The sequence below is a fragment of the Cynocephalus volans genome, chromosome 6 (genome assembly GCF_027409185.1).
Source record: "Cynocephalus volans isolate mCynVol1 chromosome 6, mCynVol1.pri, whole genome shotgun sequence".
Classification (NCBI taxonomy): domain Eukaryota; kingdom Metazoa; phylum Chordata; class Mammalia; order Dermoptera; family Cynocephalidae; genus Cynocephalus; species Cynocephalus volans.
Genome location: NC_084465.1, coordinates 83,861,709 through 83,880,371, shown reverse-complemented (window position 1 = coordinate 83,880,371; position 18,663 = coordinate 83,861,709). Strand labels below are relative to the sequence as shown.

Below are 18,663 nucleotides of genomic sequence, written 5' to 3'. Positions count from 1 at the left end.
ATAGATTAAAGCAGATGAAGGGGCTGTCTAGGAACACATTCCTTGAACATGATTCCAAAGAAGTCTGCTGACACATTTTTTGATACATAGGCTTTAAAAAACATTTAGATAATTTTTTTTAATTTAAAAAGTTTGTAACACTTTAAAAATAATAACAGTAACACATAAACTTTAAAAATAATAACACTTCAAAAATAATAACGGTAACATTGGGAAATACTGAAATGTAAACCACTCATAATTTTTCATCACTCAGATATAAACTCTGGTAATATTTATGCATGATACATACACACATGCACACACACAAAGGTACTTTAAAAAGTTTGTAGAAAAAAAATAGAATTGAAAGATAATATGAATCTTTCCATGAACTTTTTGAAGCACTATTGTATATATATACTTTTTTTAAAAAAAAAATGCGATCACTGTGTGGATGCTGTATATATTTTTTTCTTATCCCTTATTGTGGAATTTTGGGTTGTTTGTATTTTTTCCTATTGGAAGTGACACTTTGGCAAATTCTTTTTTTAATTCCCCCTTTCCTCAAATAATGTATGTAAACTATCATACGAACACAGTCATTTTAGGCACTGCTGACAGTTCCCTAAAGTGTTCTGGTATGCATACTTTCCAGCTGATTTCACTTACCATCTCAATGGATCCAACAGCTTGCATTCCCACTTCAGGCAGCTGGGAAACAACTGCAGATGGCAGTTGTTCCTGTAGTGTTCTGGAAAATAAATGTTTAAAATGGAAAAGTTAAAATGTGAATATAATTTGCAAAATTTTCCAGTTAACATTTTGCTGAACTGTTAAATATTACCTTTGGTAGCACATTTATAACAACAATGAAAATTTTAAAACAAACAATGATAGACAGTAGAAAGAGTTTCAGTATAATCACTGCAAAAGGAAGTTGTCACAGTCTGTCTCTAAGTTTGTTAGTGTGCCAACTAAAGGCATGCATCTGAAGTATGCGGACTTTTTTTTTAATTGTGGTAAAATACACACAACACAGACTTTACTTTCTTGACTATTTTTAAGTGTACCGTCCATGGCACTAAGCACATTCACATTATTGTGCTGCCATCAACACCATTTGTCCACAGAACTCCTTCATCCTGCAAAACTGAAGCTCTGGACCCCTTAAACAACTCCCCATTTCCTCCTCTTCCCAGCCCCTGGCAACCACCACTCTACTTTCTGTCTCAATGAATCTGACTACTCTAGATACCTCATATAAGTGGAATCATACAGTATTTGTCCTTTTGTGACTGGCTTAATGTCTTCCAGGTTCATCTATGTTGTAGAATGTGTCAGAACTTCGCTCCTTTTTAAGGCTGAATACTATTCTGTTGCATAGATATGCTAAATTTTGTTTATCCATTTATCAGTCAATAGACACTTGGGTTGCTTCCACGTGTTGGCTTTTGCTGACAATGCTGCTGTGAATATGGGTGTACAAATCTTTTTGGCTTCCTGCTTTCAATTCTTTTGGTTCTATATCCAAAAGTAGAATTGCTGGATCATATGACAATTCTATCTTTAACTTTTTGAGAAACTCCCATACTGTTTTTCACAGCAGCTGCACCATTTTACATTTTCGCCAACAGAGCACAATAATTCTAATTTCTCTATATTCCCACCAACACTTGTTCTGTTCTTTTCTTTCTTTTTAAACCGTATCCATCCTAATGTCTATGTGTGGTGGATTAAAATTTTGAAACTTTGTAAAAAAAAATGCTCAAGAGCAACTGTGAACTTTAAATAAAATAAATCCTATTAAGTACACATTAAACAAGTGTACTCTGAATTTCGTCCTCCATTTGAAAATTTCATTTCTTAGCTCACATTTCAAGGAAGTCCAAATGAAAACGGTAAATTTTATGTATCGATTTCAGAGAAATCTTTCAGTTAAATACACACACACGATTCTGAAACATTAAAAGAAGACTGGAGGGGAACAGTTTAAGTTTTCTAAAAAGACGTCACACCAGGACAAACTTAAGACTCGTCTCTCCAGCTTTACAACATATTGTTCCGTCAACTTTGGTAAATGGCAAGTCTCTTAATTTTATTCCACCTCAGGTTAATAATTTACTTAGGTACAGGCCAATTCGCTCTGGAATGAGCCATAGATAACAAAAAGTGCTTTCAGACTGTAAAGCCCCACAACCCCTTCCTCCATCCCCAAACGCGGACTTTAATACCTAGTACGCTCTCTTTTCTTAATAAATGTTGTTTCAGGGGAAACCTTTGAATCTTTGAATCCACTGACCTTCACGGAAATGGAGGGCTCAGGAGGTCTTTTTGGTTGTTTGTTTTTTTGTGACTGGCCGGTGCGCTCACGGGCTGAGCGCGGTCATCCTTGGCCATCCTTATATAGGATCCGAACGCGCGGCCGGAGCACTGCTGCGCTCCCAGCGCCGCACTCTCCCGAGTGCGCCACAGGGTCGGCCCACGGGAGGTCTTTTGAACGTCTCTTTTCTACCAGTGCAACATGTGAACAGGAGAGCAGCACGTGGACAGGAGCAAGGGTTTGGGGTCTCCGCGCATCCACAGTTCTTGGGCCACTCCCCCGAGGCGTCAAATGTTGCCCGGCAACGGCGGGGGACGCAGCCCGAGGCTCCAGGAGGAAACATTGCATCGCCCTCCAGAAGGGACACCAGCCATGCCAACTCTCAGGCGTAACGGTGCTCTGTGTTGGTTTGCAACCTGGAGGTAATCCTAGAGATAACTGTGGTCCAGTACTTTGATTTTGTTAATAAAAATCAGAGTGGCCCAGAGCTGTGATGTAATTCTGAGGCCAGTTTCGAATGAGTGACCATCACCTAATCCTGCCATATTTCAAGGTCAGGTCCAACACCTACATCCCACTGATTCCACATTTCAGAGTTCCTCCAACCACCGCTTTCAATCCCTGTGGCTGTTTTCTTTCATATTGTTTTCTCTGTCCTCTCCAGGCTTCAGTCATCCAAATTAAATTAGGTGTGTATTTTCTCAATTCCTCATGGGAACTAGCGAAATGAACTACATCCCCGTTCTAACAGCGTATAAGTGTTGTATAAGATTAAAGTAGAGGTATGGGGTTTAAATGCAGCTATTTTGATTTTCAAAATGCTCCCGAAAGGAATGTGCTTCAGCCTCGAATTTATGATAAGAGGATTCTGAGCCTTAAGAAAATAGTTTGGAGGGAGAGGGGAGCTATTTCCTGCATTAATAGACCACGTGGCCTAGAGGTGTCCTTTCCAGTTTTATCCAGCTGTAACACAATTATAATGGTAAAAGTAGAAATAAAATATATTTTAAACTGTTTTCATTTTTGATCTCTAAATTAATGAATTATAGGTGTAGAAAATTATATGATATACATATATACACAGATAATCTATTCAATAAAAAATAATCAGAATCCAACATTTTCTTTTATTAAGTGTACCACATGGAATGAAAGGGTCCACGGAGAATTAGAATGGAATTTTGCAGGCATCTTTCCTCTATGTACTGGTAAGCTGCAAGAAATTAATAAGTAGATATCTGAAGCACTAAATCAATAAATCCATGTAGCTATTACACTTCCTATAATCACTATTAAACCAGTTGTTATGTAACAGGCTGAACAGAAGTGACTCCATTTTGTTAAACTTCTAAATTAAAAAGTTTTTTTTCTTACTCTTGTAACCCAAACTGCATAGCTTGCAGCTGGACATTGGAATACAATAATTCCCGTTCACCATTGCTAGAACATTGTGACTTTTGCTCACACTGTACACAGAATAATTATAGAAGAAATTATTAACCCTGGTGGCCCTTCTTTACTAGCTTACTAACTAGATCTTTTTGAGGTTAACAGGAACTGAATCCATGACTTGACTTCATGGAGGACGGTCACAATAAATCAGCTCCCACCTGAGAAGTTCTTAGATGTTTACCTGCAATTTTATGCTTATGCCTGCACATCCCTGCTTACATCACAATGAATCAGTACCCTACCACCTGTCCCTATAAAACCCTTCGGCAAGTTTGGGAAAAGTGGAGATGGCCTTCAAGACATGAGCCTACTATTTCCCCAGGCCACAGGCTTCCTGATTAAAGGCTGCCTTTCCTTACCCCAACACTTGTCTCTCAATTATTGGCTATTGAGTGACTAGCAAACAGACCTTTTGGGTTTTGGTAATAACACTGATCATGTTGAAGTCCACCAAAATGTGAATAGCATTGCTATTTTAGAAATAAATTATAAACATTTTTGATACAGCTGTGAAAAGGTATAAGGTATATTTGAAGTTGTAGAAGAATAATTTTTGTAGAATTTTTGGAAAGCTTACCCATTTCTTTGATAATTTTCTTGCATCTCTTCAGCTCTTTTGGAATTTGCCATCTTATTTGCAATTTAACTCTTCTGAAATAAAATATTGACAAATATAACTATGTGAATTTTATTACTTAGTTTATATACAGCATTCTTTACATCTTAACAGCTTCTGCAAAAGCAAGCTGTTCAGAACTTTATCCTGCCCAGCCTCTCCAGACCAACTGAACTTTTGTCATTGAATTTATAACTTCTTTGCTTCATTCTGAACTTAGATTTGGAGCTAATAAAAATTTTAGAATGGGGAGTAAAAGAAGAAAAGCTGGATTCCATGGAAAATACATGGTTTTCAGGATACTGGATTTTATTTTTACTCTGCCATTGGCTTGATGGTAATTGGTGAAAACGTTTAAACTACCTTATGCTTAGTTTTCTCTGTAAAAAAACTGATGTAGTAGTTTCTGTTAGCCAGCAGTTTGAGGGAGTAGGATTCCACCATCTATGGATTAACTGTCATCAAAATTAGAATACTTTGAAAACCCACTCATTAATAAAATTATATTAAGTATAATGTATTCTTCCTTTGGATGAAACTTCAGAATTTTAGCTTGTCATAAGATCACAGTTATGTTCATAAATAAGCACTTCACTACTGCTGTATAGAGAGGTTTGTGACCCAATCTCATTTGTTAGGCCATATAACATATTACCCTACACTGAGATGATTATAAAGATATGGATTTAAATGCTAGAGTGGAGATAATAATTAATTAAATGGTACCTGAGCATCTGAAAGAGCTAATAAAATTTCAAATTATAAGATTTTCTATGAAGGAATGAGTTTCAGTGGGTCAGAAATGCTTTTAGCGCCAGGAAGGAAAACAGGATACAAATACAGTCATCCACTGGTTTATTCTTTTTTCAGTTGTCAATCATTAAACTTGGTATAGGAGATATTTACAACTTCTATACTGACTTTACAGCATCTCCAGTAATTTGACATATATGTAAGAAAAGTAATAAAATCGAAAAGTAACAAACTGATTGACAAATATTGACCATTTGTATTTTATAGAAATTAATAATTATATAATAAAACACATACATTTATAAAAAGAAATCAAAATAATTAAGGCTCACCTTGCTAAGTACACAATCTGTGTATTTGTACCAAAATCACATGTGGTTTCTCTTCTCAACAAGCAACTGACTACACTTTCATAACTGTGCTTCACCAAGTTTATTTTCTGATTGTGCTGTAATATCTGATTACAACACTGATGAATTTCCAGGTAAAACACACTGTATTCTTCATACTGTACTTGGGAAACAATGTGAGCAGAGAAAATTCACTGAGCCAAATAAACACTTTAAAAAAACAGATTTGTACTATCTACATATCTAGTTTTCTATTGTTTAGTCCCATAATATCTTTTTAGTTAGTTAGCTAAATTAGTAATTATAATAGGTAAAATAATGTCTTTAATAAGTCAACAGCACACTTGCACCAAAAATACTTATGGAGTAATACTTTATGAAAGGCATTGATTTTATTGCCTCATTGCTACTCCCTGAAAATAATCACCTTTTTCTCTTTGCTCATATCTGTACTGTATTCAATGACACATTTTGATCCTAGTTACCCTGTTAAATGATATTTCTTTTTGTCTTACTTTTTAAATGAATTGAAAAAAGTATTGAGCTTATACAATGTACCAGCTACTAGTTTATAAAAATCAAAAGGTATGTTTCCTTTTCCTGAAAGCTCACATTTTTAAAAATCTATACTACAGTCTCATTACTAGTCAGCATGGTCCCAAGATCAGCCGTACAGTCGTCATCTAGGATATCACTAGAAATTCAGAATTAAAAAAAAAATGTAATTCCATCAAAATATACATGACATAAAATTTAACATTTTAATCATTTTTAAGAATACAATTCAGTGACATTAAGTACACACATAATGTAAAACCATCACCGCTATCCATCTCCAGAACTTTTTCATTACCCCAAACTGAAACTCTGTACCCATTAAACAATAACTCCCCAGTCCCTCTTACCCCCAGACCCTGGTAACCTCTATTTTATTTTCTGTCTCTATGAATTTGACTATAAACACTATCTCATATAAATGGAATCATACAATAATTGTTCTTTTGTGCTTGTCTTATTTTTCTTAGCAAATGTTTTCAAGGTTCATCCATTTATCAGAATTTCATTCCTTAGTGTATGCATATACCATATTTTGTTTTTCCATTCATCTGTTGATGGACATTTGAATTGTTTCCACCTTTTGGCTATTGTGAATAATGTTGCTGTGAACATTGGTGTACAAGTATCTGTTTGAGTAATCTTTCAGTTCTTTTGGGTATATATCGAGAAGTAGAATTGCTGGATCATGTGGTTATTCTATGTTTAACTTTTTGAGAAATCAACATACTGTTTTTCACAGCAGCTGCACCAATTTTACATTCCCCTCAGCAAAGCACAAAGGTTACTATTTCTCCACGTCCTGGCTAACACTTGTTATTTTCTGGCTGATTGATAACAGAAATTTTGATGTCTGTGAAGTGGTATCTCATTGTGATTATGATTTGCATTTTTCTAATGACTAATGATGCTGAGCAACTTTCATGAGCTTTCTGAACATTTGTGTATCTTCTTTGGAAGAATCTCTATTCAAATCTATTGGTCATCTTTTAATTGGGTATTTTTGTTGTTGAGTTGTACGAATTCTTTATATATTCTAGATATTAATCCCTTATCACATATATGGTTTGTAAATATTTCTTCCCGCTTTGTGGGTTGTCTCTCCACCCTCTCAATAGTGTCCTTTGGTGTACAACAGTTTTTAATTTTAAGGAAAAATATTTATCCCCTTTTTATTTTGTTGCCTGTGCTTTTGATGTCATGTCCAAGAAATCATTGCCAAATCCAATGTCATAAAGCTCTTCATCTATGTGTTCTTCTAAGAGCTTGATCGTTTTTGCACTTATAATTAGGTATTTGACCCATTTGGAACTGATTTTTGTATGTGGTGTAAGGTAAGGATCCAACTTCATTCTATTGGATGTCGATATCCAGTTTTACCAGTACCATTTGTTGAATAGACTGTCCTTTCTCCATTGAATGATCTCAGCTCCCTTATCAAATATCATTTTACCATATATGTGAACATTTATTTCTGGGCTTTCTATTCCATTGACCTATATGTCCTTATGCCAATATATCACAATGTATTGATTACTGTAGCTTTATAGTAGGTTGGAAATCAGGAAGTGTGAGTCCTCCAACTTTGTACTGCTTTTTAATACAGTTTTGGCTATTCAGAGTCACTTGAAATTCCATATGAGTTTTAAAATAGTTTTTCCATTTCTGTGAAAAATGTCATTGGAATTTTGATAGATATTGCATTGAATCTGTAGATCACTTTGGGTAATTCTGTCATCTTAAGAATATTAAGTCCTCCAGTCCATGAACATAGAATATCTTTCCATTTATTTTGTGTCATCTTTAATTTCTTTCAGCAAGGTTTTTCAGTTTTTATTGTACAATTATTTTGCCTTTTTGGTTAGTTTTGTTTTGAAGTTCCTATTCCTTTTAATACTATTGCAAATAAAATTATTTAAAAATTTCTTTTCCTGACTAGTCATTGTTATGGTATAGAAAAGCAATTGTTTTTTGCATGTTAATTTCATATCCTGCAACTTTGCTGAGTTTCTTTATTAGCTCTAACAGTTTTGTGTGTGTGTGTGTGAAATATTTACAATTTTCTATATATAAGATCATGTTACCCATGAAAAGAGATAATTTTACTTCTTCCTTTCCAATTTAGGTATCTTTTATTTCTTTTTCTTGCTTAATTGCTCTGACTAAAACTTCGAACACTCTGTTGAACAGAAGTGGTGAAAATGGGTGTTCTTGTCTTGTCCTTAATCTTAGGGGAAAATCTTTCATCAGTCTTTCAGCATTGAGTATGATGTTTGCTCTGGGTTTTTCTAAAAGACTTTTATCATGTTGAGGAAGTTTCTTTTTATTCCTATTTTGTTGAGTGTTTTAATTGTGAAAAGGTGTTGAACATTGTCAAATGATTTTTATGCATCAATTAATATGATCACATGTTTTTTTCTTTATTCTACTACTGTTATGTATCACATTGATTGATTTTCATATGTTGAACCACATTTGCAATCTGGGAATTAAATTCCACTTGGTCATGCTATTTAATCCTTTTAATATGTGGCCAAATATGGTTTGCTAATATTTCATAGAGGGTTTTTGCATAAGTATTCATAAGGAATGTTAGTTTGTGTTTTCTTTTCTTGTAGTGGCTTTGGCTTTGGTATTGGTTAATACATGGGTTAGAGTATGAATTAGGAAGTGTTGCTTCTTCTTCAATTTTGGAAAAGGGTTTAAGAAGGATTTGTGTTAATTCTTCTTTCAAATACTTGATAGAATTTACCAGTGAAGCCATCTGGTCCTTGGACTTTTCTTTATTGGGAGATTTTTGATTATTGATTTAGTTTTTTTGCTAATTGTAAGTTTATTCAGATTTTCTATTTCTTTATGATTCAATCTTTGTAGATTATGTGTCTTGAGAAATTTTTAAAACTTTAAGTAGGCTATTCAATTTCTTGACAAACAATGTTCATGGCATTCTTTTACATTCCTTTTTATTTCTATAAAATTGACAGTAATGTTCTCTCTTTCAATTTTGATTTTAGTAATTTGAGTCTCGCTCTTTTTTTCTTAGTCATTCATGCTAACGATTTGGCAAATTGTGAATATTTTCAAATAACAAACTTTTGGTTTCATTGATTTTCCCTATCGTTTTTCTTTTCTCCATTTTATTCTTCTCTACCCTAATCTTTATAGTTTCCTTTCTTCAGCTAGCTTTGTTTTTACTTTTGTCTTCTTTTCCTAGTTCTTTAACATGTAAAGTTAGGTTGTTGTTTTGATAACTTTTTCTTTTCCTCTTAGGTAAGCTCTTACCACTATAAGTTACCCTCTTAGCACTGCCTTCACTGCATTTCCAAAATTTTGGTATTTTGTTTTTTTCATTTTTACTTGTTTTAGGATATTTTAAAAATTTCCCTGTGATATCTTCCTTGATCCATTGGTCATTTAAGTGTGTGTTAGTTAATTTCCACATGTATTTGAATTTCCCAGTTTTCCTTTTGTTGTTTATTTGTAGTTTCATTTCATTGTGATTGCATAAAATACTTTGTATGATTTTAATCTTGTAAGATTTATTAAAATTTGCTTTGTGGCCTAACATATGGTCTATCCTGAGAAATATTTCATGAGAATTTAAGAAAACTGTGTATTTTGCTTTTCCTGGGTGGAGTGTTCTGTATCTGACTGTTAGGTCCAAATGGTCTATAGAATTGTTCAAATCCTACTGTCTTATTGATCTTCTGTCTCATTGTAGAAAACCAGATATCTATTATTGAAAGTGAAATATTAAAGTCTTCAACTATGACTACAGACATTTCTATTTCTCCCTTCAATTCTGTCAACATTTGTTTTACATATTTAGGAGCTGTGATGTTTTGTGCATATATGTTTATACTTGTTATATCTTCTTTCTGGATTGACTGTTTCGTCAATGTATACTCTTCTTTATTGTCTCTTGTAAAATTTTTTTTTTTTTTGACCGGCAAGGGGATTGCAACCCCTGGCTTGGTGTTGTCCACACCACACTCAGCCAGTGAGTGCACCAGCCATCCGTATATAAGATCTGAACCTGTGGCCTTGGTGCTCCCAGTGCCACACTCTCCCGAGTGAGCCACGGGGCCAGCCCTCTTGTAAAAGTTTTTGACTTGAAGCCTAATTTGTCTGATATTACTGTACCACGCCAGCTCTCTTTTGGTTATAATTTGCACGAAGTGTCTTTTTCTATCCTTTCACTTTCAACCTCTTTGTCTTTAGATCTAAAGAGTCTCTTGTGGACAGCATGTAGTTGGAATATTATTATTATTATTTTTAATCCATTACAGAAATGTCAAATTTGGGGTCCCACCCAAAAACCACTGAACAGAATCTGCATTTTGACAGGATTCTTGAGGTGTTTTGTATGCATATCAGATTTTCAGAAGCATGACTCTATAGCATCTATCACAAAGCCTTGGCAAACAGAAGGCAGTACTTACATACAGAAAGTTTTATCTTTAGAAATTCAACATTATAAAAATAAAGTTCAAAATACAGTTTAATGCTGACAACATATTGTTCTTGTCTACTGTATATAGCATGGCTTTAAAGTATGGTCAAAGGACCTCTGGCATCAGAATCTCCTGGAGTGCTTATTAAAAGTACCAGATTTCTAGGCCTTACTCTACATATACTGAATAAGAAGTTAAAGTAATGTGCTGGGAAATCTACACTTTCAACAAGCCCATCAGATACTTCTTAAAATTTATTTATTCTGTAGTTGTATACTTTGCCAGGTACTATTTTAAGCATTGAACAGTCTAGACAACTCTACTGTCATAGAGCTATAATCCATTGTAAGGAGAGTCATAATTAGAAATAAAAGACATATATAAATAAAAATGAGATAGTGGTAAATTTTAGGTATATAATTAAAACAGGGCAATTTTATGAAGAGTAATGTGGTAATTACTCTCCGGTCAGGGAAAGTCCATTGTAAAAGATGTGTAAGGTGAAATCTGAATTACAAAAGGAAGTTGACATATAAAGATCAAGAAGAGTATCCCAGGCAGAAGGAGTATAATTCATTTGGTGAAGAGAAGTGTATTGAGACAAAGGCACACAAGATGAAAGCAAATTGTGGGACACCGAGAAAGTCATCACTATATGGGAAGATATGGTTGGCTGTGATGGCTGTCCCCATGTTCCTCTATCTTACCCAATGTTTCAAAGGGAAGGTAAATTTGATTTGAAACATGTCAAGTTTGATATACTCATAAGATAAATAGGTGATAATATCCAACAATATGTAAGTAATGTGAGTATAGAATTCTGAACATCTTAGTTGGCCTAAGCAAAATCTGTCAGTCAGCCAATCCTTACCTATTGACAACTTTATGGAGGCTATCATGGCAAGTACATACAAAGAAGAATAAAAGTAGAAAGAAATATTTTGTTTACAAGGACTCTTGCCTTAATAAATATTTATGGGTTCACATGCCAAGATGGCTATCATAGGACAAAATACCACCATGGGAAGAAATTTTCTAAGAGGCACTAATCTTCAAGCATGCTTGGTAAGTATAATCTGATGTACGGCTAAGATAGACTGATTGGATGGAAAGCATGAGATCTTTGATTATTTGATGAAAGAGATGAGTTTTATGGAAGCTCCAAAATGATCAAAGTAGTAGGGGGAAGATCATTGCTGACTATGGGCAAATTTCCCACACAAAAATTTTGTTGTTGTTTTCTCTTCTTTACCACAAACTATTATTTCTAAGATGGAGAAGTGTTTTATATTCTTCACAAGTTCCAATTGTTATAATATCCCCTCATATATCTGCTCTGATTTAGCACAATTTCTCAGATACTATTCTTGGTGGGCCTCATTTAATCAGGCCTTAAGAGAAAAGACTAAAGTCTCCTGAAGAGAAAGGGATTGTGCCTTCAGACTGCCTTCAGATTCAACACATTAATTTTTTCCTAAAATTTCCAGTCTTCTAGCCTGTCTTGTAGATTCTGGATTTGACAGCCATCATAATTATGTGAGCCAGTTCTTTAAAATCTCCCTCTCTCTCCACATACACACACAGACTCACACACACACATCCTGTTGATTCGATTTCTCTAGAGAAACCTGACTAATATACCTGGCAAGATAGAAAGTTATGTTATAAATAGTACAAAGAGTAACTATTTTAGCACCTGAGAAGACTAAGCAAGAGCATTAAGACCTAAAATGGCTTCAGGAGGGCCCTGAGGTTAGTCCTTGGAGGATGGTCAAGGTTTCAATGAGTGGAAATGCATGGAGGAGTAACTAGGGCATAATTTTCAGGAATGCAATGTAAACTGCGTCACAACAAGCCAATGAGATTGGTTTGATTAGAATGGATGGTCCATGCAGAAATGGAGAGAGACATGAGGAAGATAAGATTGTAAAAGGCAATGAAACAATTTTTAGGGGAACTATCATAATTTTCTAATAATCAGAGGGACAGAATCATTAGTATTTGGTACTACTAACCTGACATCATGGGTAGGCTGGAAGGACTTGGGGAAAGAGAAGATTCAGATAGATTCATTATGGTCTAGTTTGATAGCAGTAAGTAAGGCATATCTGAAAGATATTTTTAAGAGACGGATGAGACAGGATGTAGATTCAGAGGACAAGGAAAAAAGAATTTAAAAAAAGTTCAATTATTAAACTTTAGAAACTAGAAATAAAAGAGTAGCAAAGGTGGAAATGGGCAAGTCAGGAGAGGGAATTGGTTTTGGGGGAAAGGTGACATTCAGTTTAAGTAAGTTTGGGTTGATATTAGTGTCCAAGTGAAAATATCTGGCATACAGATAGAAATGTGGCACTGATAATTGGGACATTTATAACCTAGAGATATGCTTGTAATGGTTATCTGCACAGAAAGAATAATTAAGTTTGCTTTAATAATCTGATGATATAAAAAAGCAAAGGGGAAGTGGTGTAACACAGTGGTTAAGAGTGTTATTTCTATAGCAGTGCTGCCCAATAGAACTTTCTTCAATAATGGTGATGTTCTCCACACTGTTCAATGTCATAGCCACTAGGCACATGTGGCTATTGACCACATGCAGTGTACCTGGAGAGGGAGCTGAATTTCTAGTTTTATATAATTTTAATTATTTTATTTTATTTTTTCCAGCTTTACTGAGGTATAAGTGACAGATACAATTGTATATATTTAATGTGCACAACAGGATGACTTGACATGCATTGCAAAATGATTACCACAATTAAATTAGCTAACATATCCATCACTTTGCATAGTTACCTTCTGGTGTGGGTGTGTGGTGAGAACACTTAAGATCTACTCTCTTAGCAAGTTTGAAGTATATAAGCTATTTCAAAAAGTTTGTGGAAAAATAGAATTAAAAGGTAGTACAAATATTTCCATGAACTTTTTGAGGACCCCTTGTAGAATAGCATCTTATTAACTATAGTCACCATGATGTACTTGAGACTCCCAGAACTTATTCATCTTAAACCCAGAAGTTTGTAGCCTTTTGACTAGCATCTCCCCATTGCCTTTACTTCCCAGTCCCTGGCAATCATCATTCTATTCTCTGTTTCTATGAGTTTGAGTTTTTTAGAGTCCACATATAAGTGAAAACACATAGTATTTGTCTTTTTCTGACTGGCTTATTTCACTTAGCATAATGGCCTCCACGTTGATTCGTGTTGTCACAAATGGCAGGATTTCCCTCTTTATTTATGGTTGAATAATATTTCATCACGTATATATACACCACAATTTCTTTATTCATTCATCCATTGTTGGACACTTAGGCTCCCTATCTTGGCTATCATGAATAATGCTGCAATGAACATGGGAGTGCAGATACCTCTTTTGAGATACTGGTTTCATTTCCTTCTTATATATACCTGGAAGTGAGATTACTGGATCATATCATAGTTCTATTTTTAATTTTTTGAGGAATCTTTATACTGTTTTCCATAATGGCAGTACTAATTTACATTCCCACCAACAGTGTTTGAGTTCCCCTTTCTGCATCCTCACCAGCATTGGTTATTTTTTAATCTTTTTGATAATAGTCAAAAAAGGTGATATCTCATTGTGGTTTTAATTTGCATTTATCTGATGATTAGAGATGGTGAGCACCTTTTCATGTACCTTTGGTCATTTATAAGTCTTTTTTGGAAAAAAAGGTTTATTCAGACCCTTTGCCAATTTTTTAATGGGATTATTCGTTTTCTGTTGTTGTTGTTGTTATTGAGTTGTATGAGTGTTTAAAATATATTTTGGATATTAACCCCCTATCAGAAATGTAATTTAAAAATATGTCCTCTCATTCTTTAGGTTACTTTTTCTTTCTGTTGGTTGCTTCCTTTGCTGCTCAGAAACTTTTTAATTTGACGTAGTCCCACTTGTTTATCTTTGCTTTGTGGCCTGTGCTTTTAGTGTCATATCCAAAAAATCATTGCCAAGAGTAATGCCAAGGATGTTTTTCCTGATGTTTACTTCTAGGAGTTTTATGGTTTCAGCTCTTACATTTAAGTCTTTAATCCATTTTTAGTTAATGTGTGTAAGTGGTGTAAGATTGGATCCAATTACATCCCTTGCATGTGAGTATCCATTTTCTGAACACCAATTATTGAAAAGATTGTATTTTCTCCATTGTGTATTCTTGGCACCTTGTTGGAGATCACTTGACTGCTGGATTTATGTGTAGTTGTGGTTTGTTCTTTCTGATTGCTGAATAATATTTCATCCTGTGAATATAGCACCATTCAATTTTCCATTCTACTGTTGGTGGACATTTGGGATGTTTCTGAGCTTGAAGTATTATGAAGAGTACTGTTATGAACATTATTGTACATGGTTTTGGTAAACATATTACTTATTTTTGTTGGATATACATAAAGGTGAAATTATTAGGTCACAGTGTATCAAGTGTTCAACTTTGGTTTTCAGAGCCAGTTTGTTACAGTGTTTGTACCCCTTTGTATGCCCACCAGCAGTGCATGAGAGATCCCCTTGCTCCACATTCTCAACAACATTTGGCATCATCAGTCTTTTTCAATTTAGTCATTATGGTGGGTGTAGTGGTATCACATTGAGGTTTTGTTGCTTTTCCTTGATAACTTATAATGTTGAACACTTTCATATATTTATTGGCTAGTTGTATATTTTTTTTATGATGTACCTATTCAAGTCAAGTTTTTTGTCATTACTATATTGCTATTTGCAATTTTCTTAATGATTTGTAGGAGTATTTTAGGTGGACCACATATGATTCCTATGTTGAACATACACATCACAAATATTTTTTCAATTTTGTGGGCTGCATTATCACTCTCTTAATGTTGTTGCTTGGTGAGTGTAAGTTCACCAAGTTCATATTGTGCCATATATTATTTTATTCTTTATGCTTTTTTTCTTATTTAAGAAATCTTTGTTTACTCCAAGGTCACAAAAATGTTATCTTACATTTTCTTCTATAATTTTACTGTTTTAACATTGATATTTCAACTTTCCTGTTTTAACATGGATATTTCGACTTAAAATCCAGAGATGCACTTTTTCCCAATAAGGATATGCAATGGACCTAACACTGGTTATTATAGAGAGCATTTTTTCCTAACTACACTGCAATGTCATCTTTGTCAAAATTAGCATACATGTGTGGATCTGCTTCTGTACTCTTTGTTCTATTGCTTTGTCTGTCTTTGTCCTGCTATTGCATTGTCTTCATTATCTTTCTAGTAGGTCTTTACCTTTGCTGTTTAAGTGCTCCAGTTTCATTCTTTTTAAAGACTGCCTTGATTTTTCTTGGTCCCTTTTTTAAAAATATGTATTTTATCATAAGATTGTCAATTGCCACAAACAAATCACTTCTAGGACTTCAACTGATTTGAATTTATAGATATGTTTGGAAAAAATTGACATCTGTACAATATAGAATCTTCCAATCCATAAACACCATGTGTCTCTCCATTTATTTAGGTCTTTAGTTTCTCTCAGTAATGTTTTGTAGTTTTGAGTCTAGCTGTCTTATACATATTTTGTTATATTTTCCATAAGCATTTGATGTTCTTTGATGGTAGGGTATGTGGCTTTAAAAAAAATTTTTTTTTTCTATTTGTGGTTGGCATGTAAAAATAGTTGATACATATAATTTAGAAAAATAATTTTAAAATTGATTTTTATATTGACTTTCTATCTAGCAGTTCAGTTACTGAATCTAATAGTTTGTCTGTATATATTTTTGGACTTTTTATGTACCCGATTATGCCATCTGTGAATGATGCCAGTCTTATTTATTAATTGTAAAATCTTACGTTTTGATTTTTTCCTTGCATTATTACCCTTGGTGTGTCAAGTGTAATAATGTTTTTGTTTAATGTTTAATAGAACTGATGATGACAAGTATCCTGTCTCATTTTTTTTTTCCTAGAAGGGGAGCTTTTAATATTTTATAATTAAATATGATTTTTACTGTAGTTTTTTGGAGCTACCCAATACCAGATTAAAAAACTTTCTCTCTCTTCCAGATTTGCTGAGTTTTTAATCATAATTGCATTTTAAAATCCATCTAATGTTTTTTCCTTCATCTATGGATATAACCATATATTATCTTTCTCTTTTATTCTTTCAATGTGGTAAATTACAGCAGTTGATTTTTAAAATAGCCTTTTTATTTTATAATGGTTTAGACTTACAGAAAAACTGTGAAGAGAGGAGAGTTTTCATATACTGCTCTTCCCCACATTATTATTAATAATCCCCCCATTTTTATTTTTTGTATCATTTTCTAACCTCCCCATTCTTTTTGTTTCTTCCTTTTTTTTGAGAAACTATAATTCTGTATAATTATGGGGTACACAGTGATGTTATGAAATATGTATAGAGTGTGGAATGATTGAATCAAGCTAATTAAATATCCATCACCTTAAATATCTATTATTTAATTTATTCCTCTCTTCTAACTGCAACTTTGCACCCTTTGACCAACATCTCTCGATTCCACCCCCCACCTCCCCACCTCCCCACCCCCCCCAACCCCCAATGCCCCACCGCCCCACTGCCCCACTGCCCCACCGCCCCACCACCCCACCACCCCCTGCCTCTGGTAACCACCATTCCACACTTTGTGTCTGTAAGTTTAATTGTTTTAGATTCCAAATATAAGTGAGAACATGCTTTTGTCTTTCTGTATCTGGCTTGTATGTATAATGTCCTCCAGGTTCGTCCATGCTGTCATAAATGACAGAATTTCTTCTTTTAAAAGGCTGAATAGAATTCTATTGTGCATATATATTGCATGTTCTTTATCTATTCATCCACTGATGGACACTTAGGTTATTTCTATATCTTGGTTATTGTGCATAATTCTGCAATGAACCTGGGAGTGCAGACTTCTCTTCAACATGCTGATTTTGAGTCCTTAGGATATATACCCAGAAGTAGAATTGCTTGATTATATAGTAATTCTTCTTATATTTTTTTGAGGAACATCCATATTGTTTTCCATAATAGCTGTACTAATATACATTCCCACCAGCAGTGTATAAGCATTCCTTTTTCTCCCGCTCCCTATTACCATTAAATGTAAAACTACCCCTGCATTCCTGAAATAAGCCATACTTGGTCAAGCTATTTATTCTTTTTTATATATGTTCACATTCGATTTGCCATTACATTGTTTGGGATTTTTGCATCTATGCTAATGAGAGAGATTTGCCTGTAAATGTTTTTTCTTGCAATGTTTTTGTAAAATTTTGGGTCTCATGAAAGAGTTAAGAAGTGTTTTCTATTTTTCTATTCCCTGAAAGAGTTTATAGAAAAACAGTGTTATTCATTTCTTAAATATTTGGAAGAATGTATTAATGAAACCTGAGGGGTCTGGAGTTGTTTTGTGAAAGTTTAATATTGGAAGTCAACTCTTTATTGTATTTATTAACTTATTCAACTATCTATTTATTTATTTGACATGTATTGATTGTACATATTTGTGGGATACAAAGTTATATTTTAGTACATATGTACACTGCGTGATGATCAAATCAAGGTAATTAGCATATTAGTCATTGCAAAAATTTATCACTTCTTTGTGATGAGAGTATTTGAACTCCTCTCTTCAAGCCAATTGAGACCATACAATAAATTATTGTTAATTATAAATTCCTAGGACTACTGTAGATTGCTAGAGCTTACTTTTCCTATCTCAATGTGATTTTGTTTTTGTTAGCCATCTCTCCCTGTTCCTCCTCTTTCCGCTCCTTCTCAGCCTCTAGTTACTATAATTCTAGTTTCTATTTCTAGAAGTGCAACTTTTTTTTTTTTAAAGCTCCTACATAGTAGTGAGGGAATTCTACTCTTTAATAACAATTTGACTATTCAGATTTTCTGTTTCTTCTGTGTCAGTTTTGGTGAGTTGCACTTGAAAAAGAATTTGTCTATTACTTCCAAATTTTCAATTTTATTTTCTAAAATTGTTTAGAATATTTAGTTTCTGTCTTTTTAATGTACAGAGGATACTTTTCATTTCTAACATTGGCGTCTTGTTCTTTCTTCCTTTTTTTCCCTTGGGCAGGAGTGCTAATTTAAAAAAAAATAAATTTTATTAATATTTTAAAGACCCCACTTTTGGCTTTACCATTTTATTCTCTATATCATTTTTTTTGTGTGTGTTAT

General features: G+C 33.9%; 1 protein-coding gene across 1 annotated transcript in view; it reads right to left on the bottom strand.

Moving 5' to 3' along the window:
- ABCB5 (ATP binding cassette subfamily B member 5) overlaps positions 1-4,384 on the bottom strand; it is a 122,136-nt gene extending 117,752 nt beyond the window's left edge. Inside the window, 2 exon segments of the mRNA XM_063101057.1 lie at positions 652-733; positions 4,332-4,384. Coding sequence (XP_062957127.1) covers positions 652-733; positions 4,332-4,384 — 135 coding nt within the window.
- Between the last annotated feature and the right edge of the window lie 14,279 nt (positions 4,385-18,663).